A 16,258-nucleotide genomic window follows, 5' to 3' on the forward strand; every position below is an offset into this window, starting at 1 on the left:
TTGTGCTAAATTCTAATGGGAATAATGACAATCAAAGGAGGTTGGATCCAGTTCTGGTTCCATCAAAATCAGCAAAAAATCTGTCATTGACATCCCTGGGAGATGGTCTGGGACAGCACTTATTCTGTTTTTTTTATTAATAAAACTATGTAATTTGTCTCTTTGAATTAATATGGCAGCATTTAAAAAAAAACTCTGATTTCAACTATAACAATTACTAATGTTTAAATAAGCTATTCTAATTTATTGCAAAGAGACTGTAAGATGTAAGTTTGATTTAATGGTTTGCCACAGTTATCTCCTTCTTCCACTATGCAAAGCAGAGTTTAGGGTTTGTGTTTAGCACACACCAGAGTATCTTATTTAGCCATTTTCCAAATAATTAGCAGTGAATCACTAATTAATATTCATCAGGTACTGAGAGGACAGGTAGGGTTCAGCACATAATTGCTTTTGAACTCAATGTTTGTTTTCCTTTTAGATCAAGAATTATTCACAACCTGTTTGTTCCCTGAGTAATTCAATTTGCCCTGCATTAATAGATTACCTGAATATATATAAAGATCTTGTATTGTATGGCTTAGTTTTTTTAATATTTTCATGTTGGTTTATTTCTCAAGTGACATAAGAAGCCATTTTAATCCATCAAAAACTAAGCTTAGAATGGATTCTATTTATTAGAGAGAGGACTCCTTTATATATGGTTGCAAGCTCTGTGGTTAAGCCATAAAAGATTTCATTTCGTCAAACTATCTTATGCTGCAGAAACAAACATAGCAGATTCAGGAAGTAAAAGCAGGCTCACATATTGAATATACTGTCATATTTTAATAATTTAGCTAGTTTGAATTCTGCCAACACAGAGACTTAGTTGTTCTTTGTTGCTGTTTAAGCAGAGCAAAATTTATTGATTAAGGATGGCTGTTAGGAAGGAGCAATAAAAGCTTTAGTCACAGGAATGCTGTTGTAGCCTAGTACAAACAGCTTTGTTTAGCCATGTCTGACTAGTGATCTGTCATGGCCCTGCTTATCTTACACATTTCTGGCATAAAATATGCTCTTACAGAGGGAACTGTTAATGACTAGATGCTCTCTGGCTGCTGAAGTCCTCAAGCCTGTCACATCTGCACTTACCCCCTTTTCTATAAGATTGCAAGAACCAGACAAATTATTTATAGACAAACTATTTATGTTTTTCATAGAAGTATTGAGTAATAATTCTGTGCCAAGTGAGCTTTTGTGTTTACTACTGGGATTCCAATGTCAAAACCTAAGCAAAAACTGATGCAAGAGTAGTTAATCTAGGAAGTCTTTTCCAACCTCCATGATTCTGTGATTCTAACTTCTGCTAGCTATTGTTATATAGACAGAGGAATTTTAGCAGTATGCCTTCTAAGTACATTTGTTTTAATATTATAGTTATTGATTAATTTTACACAACATAATTAACACAAAACATATCTTGTAAATGCACAAAAGGTCCCTTGCAAGCAAGGTTCAGTTTATGATTTGAAGCCAGAATTTTGGTAGGTGCATTCTGCAGTTTAGCAGCTGTTGGCTGTTGCCCTTTATAGTGTCTGTAGGGCACTACTGGAGCTGACCCTCACAGAGCTTAAAAGCTTGTACTCTTTGTTCCTGGTTTCTGCAGTTGTCAAAATGGATGTGAGGTAAATCTCAAATTCCAAAGGTCTGTACCTTTAATTTTTATATATTTTCTAAAGATTTTAGGAAGCTTGAGCAGGAATTACACTTGAGGGATAGAATAAGCTCTTCATCTTATCTTCAGGCTTTGCATAGTGAGGAAAGTTTGTTCACATTTTTCAACAAGAATTTTGATAAATTTAGGAATTTGATCTTATTTTTGGCCCCCTGTACTTTTTCAATGTCTGAAAAAGCCCTTGAAGATCCAGGCACCAAATGGCAAGGTTTCTGCTTAGGCAGTTGGTGGTAGCAGCTGATGTTATCTTGGAAGCTTTGTATTTCATTTGGGTAATCAATTCTTGTATGAATATTGGTAATTACCAATTTTATCGTGAAAATTTTAACCAGATAAGTCTCAACTTGAAATATGTTTGGTTATTATCCCTTCTTTTTTCTTTAGAAAGAATAAATAGCCCCTTACAAAAGACAATTATATTTTGTTTGTCTGAAATCTTTATAAAATAAGGATTTTAATTATTTTTATTTTCCTCAGTCTTAGGATTGGTATGTAATTCATAAATATTACTGGTGATTTCAGAGAAAATAGTCATATAAAAAAAAGGATTATTTTCAAAATTACCCTGAAGTCTCAGAAATGTGTTATTGCCTTTTTTTACTGGCCCTCAGACACATAATGTAATACTCTTTAAAGCGGCTGTCTTTCTAGTGCTTCAGTTTTTTACTTACTTGCTTCAGAATAATTTAGATGTAATTCTGTCTTTGCAGTAGTGGAAGAAATCTACTATTAGTTTTAATGTATATAAATCTGTTTTCTAAAAATAATCCCAGTCCCCTTCCAGTGTTGTTACTGCCAGGCATCCCATTGACTTCTCCAGGAGCAGAAGCAGGCCAAACTAGCATAAGTAAAATATTTATTTGTATTAATTTTAATGCAAAAATTCTTGCTATGTATGATAAGTGCCTTCATTCACTTTTTCTAATGTGTAAAAAGTATTTATATCTTTAAAAATAATCTTTTATATTAAAAGGGAATTCAGAATCAGTGAACTTGGTTTTCAAAACCACCTTCAGATTTTTACTTCTACTTCTGCTGCTGCCTAATGTTGAACTTTTAAATACCTCATTGCCAATACAGAACATTAAATTAATATCCCACTGCCTGAAATCTTGATGTTAGCATCTGCTATTCATTTTTTAAAACTTTGGAAGTGGGAGGGGGGCCTTATCAGAGAAAACTGATAACAGATGTCACTGCCCAAATAATAAAACAGACTTGGGATAGTGAATTTTATTTAAGGTCATTCTGATTAAAATGAAAGAAAATACTTGTTTACAAAATACAAAAAGAAAATATTTGAGTAATGTTCATCAAGAGGAAATTTCTTCGGTTTGGTGCTATGTTGCCTGTATAGCTTAAATAATAAGTTATAATGTATGTGTAATAATTTAATTTAATGACTGTCACTTGTGTCTGTGAAATACAGTTGCATTTTAACCCTTCTTTTTCATGCATGTTGTGTGGCTTTGTGTTTATTGTGCTCTTTATTAAGGAATGTTAATGTTTATAGCCCTTAAAAAATAAAGGGTGGGACAGGTACTAACCACTTTTGCTGAAAGTGAGGGTTTTCTTTAACCTGTGAGTTGAAATTAACTTCATATGATACTTTTGTGACATTGTTTTCTTGGGGAAAGCTCTTATATTTGAACACACACAAAAAAAATACTGTTACTGATAAAAGCAGCAGTTGATGCCATTGACCAGCTGGACTGAAATGGATAGTTGGCATATAGACTTTGATGGTAAACCTAAAAGATCCTACCTCCTAATTATTTTCTGGAGCTGTAATTTTGTGGCTCAGTCCTCTCCCACTTAGTGACAAAACACAGAGAAGAATGAGTATCATAATATAATGCTCAACTCTTAACCTCAAAGAAATGTTTTTTTACATTCCTAAAACACTTTTGTCAGGAAGAGGTTTGCAGAACTTTCAGATCTTCCATTTAGAAAGAGGGCAAGTAAGAGCGGGACATAGTCAAAATAAAATCAATACATAGTAATAATAATAAAATCACACATACACAAAAAAAACAAACACAAACACAAAACCCCAGCAACCAGAATATAATGAAAGGGGAAAAGATGCAGGTGATGTGTAATACCTTGCCTAAATACATAAAGCCATTTAATGGGAATGAAGGAAATGTGAAGCTGCTGGTGTATATATTAGAACTTTCAGAAAAGCTGAAGGGTTCTAGGTGGTCAGATCCTTGTGAAAATCATTCTGAACTTGCTGTATGCATGGTGGTAGCTTTGAAAAGTCAGAACTCATAAACGTTGGTTCAAAGTGGTTTTGGAACTTAGATTTAAAAGTTATTAAATATATATTAAAGTATTAACATTTCCAAACATTTGTGAGGGTCAATACATAAATATTTTTATTACCTGAAATGGGTTAGGAAATGAACAATATGTTCTGTAGTTCTGCATTGCTGGCGTTCTTAGTCCTTTCTTTGAAAACCAGTAATTGTGGGAGATTGGTGACTCCACTAAGACAGGCTGCTCTATTATCAGTGTATGTTCTAGCATACTTCTATCTATGGCCCTTTCACTTCAGCGACAGCAGGATTAAACACTTACATTTACTGCTGAATCAGTCCTTCAGAAGCTTACATGCCTGCTCATATTAATGCACAGGAAATGTAATGTTGGAAATATTGTTAGTAAATTTAATATATACAGAAAAGTGGTGTAGGTTGAAAGGAAACTGGATTTCAGCTGGTGAAGGTAGGTAAAATGTTGCATTTCTCATCCAAAAGATACTCATATTTTCATGCTGAAATAATATTTAACATAAACTGGGGGGGATGTTAATTCTTTAAGTTATATTTAGTTAAGTGCCAAAGAAAAAGTTGTATTTTCTATGCTTCTGAGAAGTTTAAAAAATTTCTGATAATACTATATTGTGCCAGCATTTATTGCTTTGTATTTCCAGTTTTTTAAAGATCAAATACAAAATCTTAGATTTTAATAAAATGAAAAAAATTTCTGTGATATGAAGTAATATTTTTCATAGAGCAGAAAGACACAGAGTTCATGTATTTGTAATTCCTTTAATTTCTGAGCTACTGTTTTGCTGTTGCTAACTTGACTAAAAATGATAAATCAGAGCTTGCACTTGCTGGGATCCAGCATTTCTTTTGCTCATATTTAGATTTTTGCAAACTCACCTGAAACTAATTCATCTACTGTTGTAAAACTGTCTTATGTCTACTTACTTTTGCAACTGGTTAACTGAAAAGACCCTTAAGATAATAAAATGAAGTTTTAATTAGTTAAAATATTACAAGAAAAGGCTTTTTAACTGTGCAACCCCTTTGTGGAAATGTAGCTTCCGTAACAGAGATCCCCCAGAGATAACAGAATAAAAATGTGCTCCAACTTTCATTGTGAAAGCCTGTGAACAAAATATCCCTCCCAAGGGGCCAAAGTTACTTTTCAGTGAGAGTGCAGATTGTGTCATCCCCGTGCATTTATTTGGTTTTCCCCAGCTTCATAGGAGGCTGGAGGATAACCGGCCTGTGATACAGTTTGTTAACCTGTGTCCAGTTTTTGGAAGCAATAAATGGATTAATTTTGGGTTGCTGTTTGGTTTTCATGGAGGTTTTTGAACACAGCTGCTGGATGGACACAGATACCTCTGTTGTCCACTGTTTGAAAAATGTCTCCAGAAATTTATTTGAATCCATTTATTTGAAACAGAGAGAACCCCCTGATTTTCTTTTTCTCATGGTGGATTTCCTTAAGATATCCTGTCTCCATTTCTTGATGCTTGCACTTCACTCACTGTCTCCAGTGCTGCTGCTTTCATGTAATTTCTTAAAAGTGTTACTAGTGCTACATGGCTACTAGTGCTCATCTCTACAGAGAGATGAATCTTGCTGAAGTCTGGCCAAGTCAGCAATTTGACATTTGCCATGCTGTAATGGTGAAAGTGCCCATATGAACCTCTTGCAGAAGGTATCAAAGGCACAGAGCAGGACTACAATTTTGTAAATTTGACACAAATTTATACTTGTAGATTAGATTTCAAAAAAGACCTAGTGAGAGTCTAGCTCACTGATTTCAGAGGGAAAGGTAAGGCAGAATTGTTTTTTGGGGATGTTGGTTTTTTGGTTTTGGTTTTTCAATTTACTAATGTTTCTGTATTTTTAATTGTGATTTGTCTCAGCCATCTGTCTGTTGTAGATATCATTCAACTGAAAGATGATAGAAGGTACACATACCAGATAAGTTGCTGCAGGAATGCTGGCTGAACACAGTAGTTTATCTGTTCTCTCACTCCCAGCAATTAATAAGCTGATCATACTTTTCATTGTTTTAATACATACTGTCATGGATGACAGTTTCAATGTTGCTTCAATGAAGGCTGATGGTGAAGTTTCTAGCAGAGATTCATGCAGAACCTTCAATGACAAATTTAAGACTGCACGTAAGGTAGCTGAGCCTGCCAAATGGCTGCTGAGAGGAAGCAGAAATACCTCTTGGATTCCTGATTCTCAGGTGGTAACCAGACAAAGAGGACTCAAATCAAGAGCACTTAAGGCAGGAAGAATAACTAGACAATTAAATTTTTACTGTAATCGAGAGAAAAAATGGAAGATATAAAGGAAGAGGTAAATGAGATAGCAAATACATGTCACCACTGTTGAATGAGAACTCATGAAAACAGGGTTATTATTTTTAAATTTCCACCCACATTAACATCTCCATAATCCGTTGTTCTTGTGTTAATGTAATAACTAAAAGCTCTTTTGAAAATCTAATTGTGTTATGTGAGTCATGTAGGTAAAGCAAAGAGAAGTCTGCTGTCTGGAAAAGCTCAGTCTAATTTATGAGGTACATGTAGACAGCCTAGGAATACATGACACAGTGAAGCCTGAGTATCGTGGTAGGTGGGGAGCTGAGCATAGTAACTCACTGCTCTGCTCACAAGCATGGTCGGGTTTTCAAATGCTCTGCAGCTGGCCTCAAGAAGGATGTCAGGCTTTAGGCAGTGATGGGCAGAGTAGTGGTGCTCATCCTGAGGGGGAAAGATGTGATGGGTCTTTCAAAGAAGGACCTGGTCATCTGTTTTATTTGTTCTGAACTTGGAGAAATGGATGGTATTTGAGATGTCAGAAAGGTAGACCTAACTAAGACTTACTCACAAATCTAACTGGAATGAATAAAAGACATTCTGTAGATGATCTTTTAGTGGAATCTCAGGGGCTCTGGTTTTGATTTTTTCCACCAGCTGCAAAGAGTATGGTTGTTATCTGACATCCAGACAGATTGCCATTTTCTGGTATTAAGGATACTGCCAGCTGCATTGGACATAAGAATTCAGACCATGTGGTGTCAACTTAAAAAAATGTCGTCTAAAGTTTCTTAGCATGTGGCTTCTTCAGACATGAAATCCTTTTACCTTCAATGTATGTGCTGATGGTTCTGACTTTGTTTTAATCAGGATGTCTTTATGTTTAAGGGGAATAGCACATTCCTAGTAGATGCCAGATATATCCTCGTAGCAGTTTTCCCTTCCTGTTATCCACATCAGTCCTGAAATCTGTCCTTAATCCTGTTTATTCCTCCATCATTCCTGCTTTTTCTGTTTGTATGTAGATGTATGTAGCCTCTCATTTATGTCCATCTGCTAAATAGATATACTTCAGCATGCTTGGAAAGTGGGAATTCAGGAGTTTTTTGTTACCCTTAAAATGAAAGTTGAAACAAAATTATCTAAAAAGGAGTCCAGAAGAAGCAGCTTTTTCATGGAGCATACAGTACTCAGTCCTGGCAGAAAAGGTATGGCCAGGTTAGATGACCTCATAAAAATATCCTCACAGCTTGCGACAACATACTGCTTATATTGGATGGATAAGGATCTGGGATTAAAAGTCAATTTCAGAGTCTGTAAAAATTTTTCATCATGATTAAGGTGAGGCATGGCAATGGTAGAACCACAATCCAGGTTTAGCAAGGCTTCAGAAAGGACTATCAGGCAGCTCTAACAAATGCATTGAGAATTCAGTCTTGGACAGATAATCTAAATCTGTATTTTTTAGGTGATAGTACTTGCAACAGGTAAAAATTATGCCTTTTTTGTGGCATAGAACTGGCAGCTTGTACTGTGAAGTCTCACTATAGAGTTGAAAAGAAGAATATCCACATTTTTGACCTCTCTCTGCCTAATGCCTGGGAAGGAGCAAAAGATGAACTTCATGCAAGTGAGATGGTAGCATCCCTGTCATTTAAGACAAGACTGACAAACTACTCTCAGGAATGGTCCGTGTATAGCTGATTCAAACTGAGCAGCATCATGGATTGGGTGATTCTGTAAATCCTTCTTAGCCTTGCCATCTTCCTTTCCATTTCTGTAGCTGCAAATGCACAATCAAAGCATCAAAGCAGACTTATAGACTGCAGATGGAAGGAGAATTTAATCATACAGAGATATTTATGAACATCGGAGGAATGTGATATAACACTGAAATCAAGCCATGCTCAAAGAGAGAACTTTAAAATATCTTCAATGTAACTTCTGTAGCTGACACAGGTGTAACTTAGATAAAATAGTAAATCATACACATGCTTGTTGGAGTTCAATCCACTCTTTCTTAGGAGTAATGGAATGTTTGATCCTTGGTCCTTCCTGGGTGCGTGGCACAAGTGTTTGTATTTGTTTTAGCAAAGAATTACTGACTCTGAATCAAAGAATTCAGTAGGACCTAATTAGAGTCTGTGGGGTTTTTTTTAACAGTTATAAACATATTTAAAGGAACAAATGACTCTTAGTGCTTTTAGCTGAAAAATGCATGTTGTGCTCATGCAGCACAAAAACCCCTAGGGAGAAGCAGCAAGCAGAGGACGCAGACACAAGGAGATCTAATTCTAATACTAAAATGAAAAGTTCAAGGTATTTCTCAACTACACAGTGCTCAAAGTATTGTTTCATTAATGTCTTGAGCAGTCGTGATTCCACTCTACTTCCAGAATATTAAGAGTCAGAACAGGTTTTTGGGCCAACTAGACAGCATCAAAATGTAGTTTGCCAAGCAACTACCATGTTTACTCCTGTTTTAAACTGAACTTCATGACCAGTCATAGAAGTTTCTGGGCAAAAAAAGGAAGAAAATACCTTTTAAGATATGTAATATGTTTTATCCTTTTTCAGTGCTGCTGTTGTGGCTTAACCCCAGTAGGCACTGAACCCCACACAACCACTTCCTCCTTCCCCCTTGGTGGGATGGGGGAGAGAATTACAGGGATAAATTAGGAAAACTCATGGGTTCATGAAAGTAATTTTCATAGATAAAGCAAAAACTGCACCAACAAGCAAAGTAAATCAAGGGATTCATTCACACTTCCCATGGACAGGCAGATGTTCAGCCATCCCCAGAAAAGCAGGGCTACACCATGCGTGATCATTTTTTGGGAAGACAAATGGCATCACTCCACATGCCTCTCCTTCCCACAGTTTTATTACTGACCATCACTTGGCCTGGACTATGTCTCCTCAAAACCACTCTTGCACCTCCAGCCTTCTCGGCGTCTTTGATGCTGTGTGACACTGTTCAGCAATAAATAAAATATCCATGTGTTTTCAACAGTTTTGGTCACAAATCCAAAAGCTTGCACCAGCTACTATGAAGAACATTACCCTCTATTCTCTTCTAGTCACTCATTTATATTTTAAGTGTCTGTATATCTAATATGAATACAAAAAGAAACTATTACATGTTTTCTGTTTACTAGTCTGTCTTTCAGTATCTAGAAGCCCACTAGGCTACCAGCTAAACTACACAAAGCACTTCCTTTAAAGAAAAGGTTAAGGAAATTTAGTACAGAATATACCAAATAATACAAGGTCTTCAACTTTTCAATGAAATAATAATAGCAAAAGAATCAAAAAGCTTTTTTGAACTTGAACTTGAAGAATTTGCATGTCTGCTGCAGAAAGAGCTCTAATTTGGTAGAAATTGATGATGGCATGCATATCTGGGAGTCCATCTGTGCCACAGAAAGCATGAGTTTTGTCAGGATGATCCCTACAGAACTTTATTGCTATGAAGAAAACACAAACAGATGAATCCTAGTTACCAGTATTATGGAATGACTTTGAACAATAGTAATGAAATCCAGATTTTTACTGCAGATTTATGTTTTTAAAAGAACATGACATATGGGAAATATTACTTTATCCAATGTTGAGACAAGTGCTAGAATTTCTGTGTAAAATGGTAACAGGATGGGGTTTTTTCAATTTGCATTTTTTTGAGGAAATGTTCATATTTCTTTTTAACATTCCTATGGATTTTTTCTTCTTACATGGTTAATCTTCAGAAAATATATGGAAAATATTCTGCTCTCTCTCCATATACCTCCAACTGTGTGGAATGCCATACAAATGAAACCACATTAAAGACAAGTTGAGCTGTGAGAACCACGCTCAAGAAGTCAAGGACCACGTTCGAGTGGAGAGTGGTCAAGCAGCCAGAATTACTTCAGTTGTACTTTCCCTGGCCAGGAAAGTTAAGCCTTGGGAAGTTCACCACCACAGCAGGGTGGGCACCAAGAAGTGAGAGCGTGTATTCCGCAGAGAGCATGTAATAACACGTTAGGAGCTTCAAGTAGGAACGGAGGCTCGTGGAGGGTAAAGTTCAGCCTTGTAAGAGCCTTCTAAGTGCATCACTGTGGGCTCGATGCACAAAGACGGGGGTGGCTTCCTGAGCACAGAACAAGGCTTTGCTCCTGCACCTGTGAGAATTTGACACTTACTGACATTGCAGAGCTGAAGGAAAGCCAGGCAGGCAGGTGTCTTAGGTGCAGCTCGCTAAAGAGAATACTGACTGGTGGGGATAGAGATCAGTGCAAGACATTTCCCTGTGACCTGCATTTATATGTCTTTAGGCACTTCAAAATACCACTCAGATCTTCCATGGAATATATTTTCATTCAAGGAACTGAGCAGGATCTATACACTGTCCTTACGGAAATGTAAAGTCACCCCCCACTTGATATTGATAAAACATTTTTAGTCAGCATTTGAGTGATTCAGTGTTTTGTTGTTGCTATCTGTTCTGTGTAATGGAAGACAGGCGACACACCTGCATGTCAGGAGTCTCCCATGAGAAGTGTATTGGACTGGAATAATCTTCTCTTGTTGAAGGTGGGTCACTATATGGTAAAGAACGTAGCTGAGCCTGCCTGCATATGATGCCAAAACACTTTGGGAGGAAGCTTTTAAGAACTTTTTTATATATTACCTGAGGAATGAAGCCAGCATATACCAAATTTCAGGAGAATACTGTACTTGCAGGATAATGTATCCTCTCTAACTTTCCATTGATGATCCTGGATCTCCTACATCCATGGCAAATGTATTATCTTCTTCATGTGTTAAAAAAAAATAAATAAAATTGGAGCATTTATTTTTCTTCAGTTGTACTAAATATCATCAGTTGCTCTGTTTTGCAAAATGCTTCACTCACCTGCTGTGCACTCAGAGTATGCTTAGAGCAATTTCTTTAATTTGTTATTAGAAATAGGGGAAAATCTGTTTTCAGGATGTTAATTGTCCTCATGTGTTTGTAAAGCATTGAGTCAGACAGTCTGTTAAAAAGACTGTGCCTGCGTGTAGAATTAGACTGTTAGCACTTTTTAGGAGAACTTTTTTAAGGTCCTTGGCTGTGGCTCAGGGCAATCTAGGTGCTTCTGAAACAGATATGCTTGCAAGGCTTTAAGAATAGCAATCCTCAAATCAGTTGCCTAAATTTTCTTGAGATCACAGTGGAATTGAAAAGGATCTCATCCTTAGAGATATTTATGTTTCTATTCCTCACACTGGGATTGATGGGGGATGGTCACTGCAGCAGATGTAAGAATCTGGCACTGTGGAACCGCTCTGAAGTGGGCAGGAGCAGCTCCATGAAATTCCAAGAGATGCAGTACCCCAAGCACTTGGGTGTAGCAAAGCTGCTGAGAGGCACATCTTGGTTTAGTGCTTTATTTGTTTTTAAGTCTTGGCAATTACATTTAAGCAGAAGTTTGCAGATGCTTAATATCTGTTACAGATGCTTAATATCTGTTTTCTAGCTTTTAAAAGCATCAGGAGTTTCATTCCTTCAGAGCAAAACCATGTTAATATAATGAATTAAACATCAGTGTTCTTTCATGAATTAAGTAAAAAAAACAACAAAACCACAAAACAACAGCAAAAACAAACAAAAACCCCACAAAAAATCCCTAGGTGAAAAGCTCTTCAGTTGAAACCCCTAAGAGCATACAAGTGAATCACTTCTTGCAGAGTGATGGTCCTTTTTTTCAGTGTAAGGTCCATTCAGCAGAAGATTTGGATACGTCTAAACAGAGAGTCAGATCTTGATGAATATGGGAAAAAATAGGATAGCAGCTCTGTATGCAGAAATGCTGTCTCTGTACACTTTTAAGGATTTAATGTTTTTTTATATAGTCCCAAAATGTCAAACATGTCTTTTTAAGTTTTAAACATAACATTAAATTAATGTGGAGTGAAAATCTCCCTGGAAAAAGTTATTTCAGTGTGGGTATTTATATGGTATGAGTTGGCAATATTTTGTAACTTATTATCTTTTTCAGCAGAGAAAAATAAATTAGATGACTTATACAGGTTACATTACTGAAAAGATAAACTGTATTCCCTATAATTTTTATTTTTTAAAAATACAAACATTGTGAAAATATTTGAAAGTAATTTCTGCCTTCAGATTTTAGGTATCTTTCATCTGTGTTTTTGCATTTTTACCTTAAGATACCTTGGTTTCAACTACTATTTATCATCAGAGCTAAACGATATTTGAGTCATATATTAGAAATAACTGTTCATAAAGCCTCTGTTATTTTTAATGTCTAAACTGGTATTTTCTTTTCTGAACTCCCTCTCTTAATTCCTGTATAATTGCCTGATTTATTCTGCAGAGGAGGCCATTGAGGAAGGGGGGACATGTAGTATTTTTCCAACACATCACAGGAGGAGGTTAAGTAACTGTGCTGCACTTTGCTTCCTACTAAAGAATTAAAGGGAAGAACCTTTAGAGTTTAGGGGTCCTTTATGTCTATAGTTTGTCTGAAATTCTTGAAAAAAAAGCTTTAAGGGAAGATAGAGTCAATTATCAGATAGTAACTGTATTTTAGTTATTATGCATACAAGTTATCATGCTTGCTTTCATAAATAAATCTTCTGAATTCAGAGTTAAGTTTTCTGAAAGGGTTTTACAATGATATGATTTGAGCATTTTAAGTTTTCTGACCTACATTAGGCATATATTAAAATTTCAGATATCTTTTGTTATTTTCCTGTCCTAAAGTATTTTCCAGATTAATAAAACATGAATTGTAAAACTACAAGAACATTATCTTAAGAAGATAAATTTAAAGGTTTTGCTGAGAGCCAAATATTTTAATTTAGACACAAGCGTCCTTTTTATGGATATTTTGGTGTAGACATGTAGAAGGCAAACTGTGGCCAAATCAGTGCACTTATCTTTTTTGTAAATATATTTGCATAAGAGAAATATGCCATCCATTGTATTGTGTGATAACTGCATTGCTTCATTCTTCAAAGATTTAATTTTAAACACAGTGGGAGTTTCAATTAAACCTTTAAGATTATACATATAAATCTTTAAAGACATAGAAATCCATGTGATATTGAGGACAACTGAGTAAGCTGAGAGATTCTGCTTAAAAACTGTTAAACAAAAATGTTCCTTACCTAGCAGATTAATTTATGACAGCTGCTTATTCTCTATTTTAAAAAACTTTTATCCAACTGTTGTTCTCAGGCAATTATTTACCAGGTTTTATACTGCAAGCTGAATGACTTGAACTTAATTTCCTGAAAATTGAAGACATATGTATTCAAAAATGTTGTTTTTTTTAAGTTAGCATGTAATGCTAATGGTATAGATTATGATGATGTAACATAAAGGGAGGAGAAATATCTTCATTGCTTTTGAGGAAACTATGTTTAAATTTTTTTTCATATCCACTAAAAAATTCAATTTTTATTGGACTACTATTTTTCTGCCTGAATTATTTTCCCATAGGAAGTGCTTTTTCAAATGTTAAATAAAGGATGGATGAAATCCTAGAACAAATTAAGCATGTTCTCTTTTTAGCCAGAAAATAATCATCTTCATTGATCTAAATTTTCTATAGGATGAAGTAAAATAGGATTCATTCCAATATTTAAGAAGAAAATACTAGAGTACTTATATTCACATTGTTTATGTTCAAGAGAAATCAGCTGAGTAGCCATCAAATGTGGAATAAGTTCAGATGTTTGACTTCCTTGTCTGACTGAAAGTTCCCTATGTCCTGTAGCCCTACTCTGTAGGTGTACAGGACATCCCTGATGTGAGGAATTAAAATCAAACCTCACTGAAGTCTGACACAGTCCAGCAATTTAGCAGAGGAATGGCCATTTCTCCAGAAGAGCCTGATCCATCGGGCACGCTGTAGTCTTGGCTAGGGCACACTGCCAGGGTGGGTTTCACAGAACAAACCTTCAGCCCCTTCCGTTTGACACTGGAGGGAGGAAGGCAGGTCCTAGAACCAGCTGTGTAGCAGCTTTCTGGAGAAAATGGGACACTGGGGTGGTGGGGCAAGTCCACGCCTTCAAGGACTGCACTTTAACTGGTGGTGTCTACTTCATACCTCTTCTCTTGCCTCTTTGCCACATACCATAAAACCACCCAAAGCTCATGGAGGGGAGTTGCCAAGCAAACAGGACTTTGTAGCCAACTAGCTGGAAACACACATAGCCATGACTCTACATTTTCCTTTCTTTGGTGCTTGTCATAAGCATCATGCCTACATGAAAATAGCAGTGCTGGAAACAGGCAGCTGTTAGAGCAAGTTCTGGTGAGATCATGATATCAAGCTGTCTCCTGCATGGATATGGATGGCTGAGTGCATATATTTCTCAATGATAACATCAATGAATGAACAAGATGTGAGAGATACTTGGCACCTGATCAGTAATGCTCAGTACGAGAGAGCTTACAGAGAAACTTCGGACACGTACAGCAGATGTTCTGTCATAATACAGAAACTCCTATAATGGCTGAGTCCTTTTGGGCGAGACCACAGCTTCTTCTGGTTTTCTTATGGCTCTGAGATTTTTAGCCAAGTAGTGAAATAACACTTCTCTTTTCAGTGTTCTGTTTCCTGTGGAAAAGGTTTGAAGTTTCGTGATGTGCATTGTATTAACAGCTTCCAAGCGAAAATAGCAGAAGACCACTGCAAACATTTGAAAAAACCACGAACATACAAAATATGTAGAGCTGGAAGATGTCCTTCTTGGAAGACCAGCACATGGAAAGAGGTATGTAAAAGCTTCCATAATTATGTTCTCCATGAAAATACAAGATCATATTCATGACACACTGCTTCAGTGGGAATGATTGTCAGTACGCGCATCACAATGAAGTTTACAAATTAACAAGTACTTCATTGTATGTTCTTTTTCTTCCTTTGAAGACTAATGAAAAATAAATGTCTGTGAAAACTGAAATAATTTGCTAATCTGAATTTTGTACAGAGTAACTACTTAGGAGTTTCCTCATCTTATCTTGTAAATTAACTGTAAATTTTTAAAGTTTACTTACCTTCTGCAATGAATTCAGTAGTATCACTATATGCTCTCTTAGTCTAAATAGTGAAATGGAACCAGGTTTTTGGGAAAAGGACAAGAAAAAGAGCTTGTAGGCACAAATACTGGCCTTTTTCCTGGTTTGGTCTTATAAAACATCTCTCATCTTGTGGTAAAATTGTGTGAAACTAAGCACATTGCAGTATTTTGCATTTCACTCACTCAATACACAGTTCCCCACATTGGTAAAGACACAGTAACACTCTCCACATTTTGGCCAGGCTTAATAGAACAATATGAACTTTATGACTGAGCTTTAGGTAGGCTTTGGGACATAATTGTGCTTCTGCCTAGGCTAAAAGGGGGCTGTTTATCTCAGCAGGCATTAGTGGTATAGTGAAATTCCTTTGGCCAGGGAAAGGGAAAAAAGGCATTTGGCATTTAAGCTCTTCAGGGTTCAAAATTCTTAGTACTACCTGCAAAACTAGTGTCCTCAGAATATTACACTGTTTGCAAGATTTTCTAACCTGAAACACTGAAATTGTCTTCTGTTTTATTATAGTGTTTGCATTTTAAAACAGCAGACAAGATTGTCAGTCTCTAATAAAGACAAGATGTAAACTCAGACCTTCAGCTGTTGATCTTGCAAAAATGTAAACTTTTGCTTTATATATGCCTATAGTGATTGCCCCTATCATGAATTAAAGCAGGCAGAGAGCTCAGGTACCTCAGATGCAATTATTTTCTGTATTTTTAAAATGTTTTCATTGTAGTTTTGCATTTTCAGCATAAATTTCTTCAGGTATTGTACTCGTATCACAAGGGCTGTGGAGTATATTTTAAATAATATCCTAAGAACTTTTAATGACAGCTGTACTCCCTTCTGGGAGGTGTCTCGTTTCACAGTGGCACAACTAATTTTG

The 16,258-nt window shown here is 36.1% G+C and overlaps 1 protein-coding gene across 1 annotated transcript in view; it reads left to right on the forward strand.

Moving 5' to 3' along the window:
• LOC131573649 (A disintegrin and metalloproteinase with thrombospondin motifs 20-like) overlaps positions 1-16,258 on the forward strand; it is an 84,314-nt gene that overhangs the window by 57,136 nt on the left and 10,920 nt on the right. Inside the window, exon 29 of the mRNA XM_058827802.1 lies at positions 14,901-15,068. Within this exon, the coding sequence (XP_058683785.1) occupies positions 14,901-15,068 (168 nt within the window). The remainder of the gene's footprint in view (positions 1-14,900; positions 15,069-16,258) is intronic.

The sequence above is a fragment of the Poecile atricapillus genome, chromosome Z (assembly GCF_030490865.1).
Source record: "Poecile atricapillus isolate bPoeAtr1 chromosome Z, bPoeAtr1.hap1, whole genome shotgun sequence".
In the NCBI taxonomy this organism is placed as follows: Eukaryota; Metazoa; Chordata; class Aves; order Passeriformes; family Paridae; genus Poecile; species Poecile atricapillus.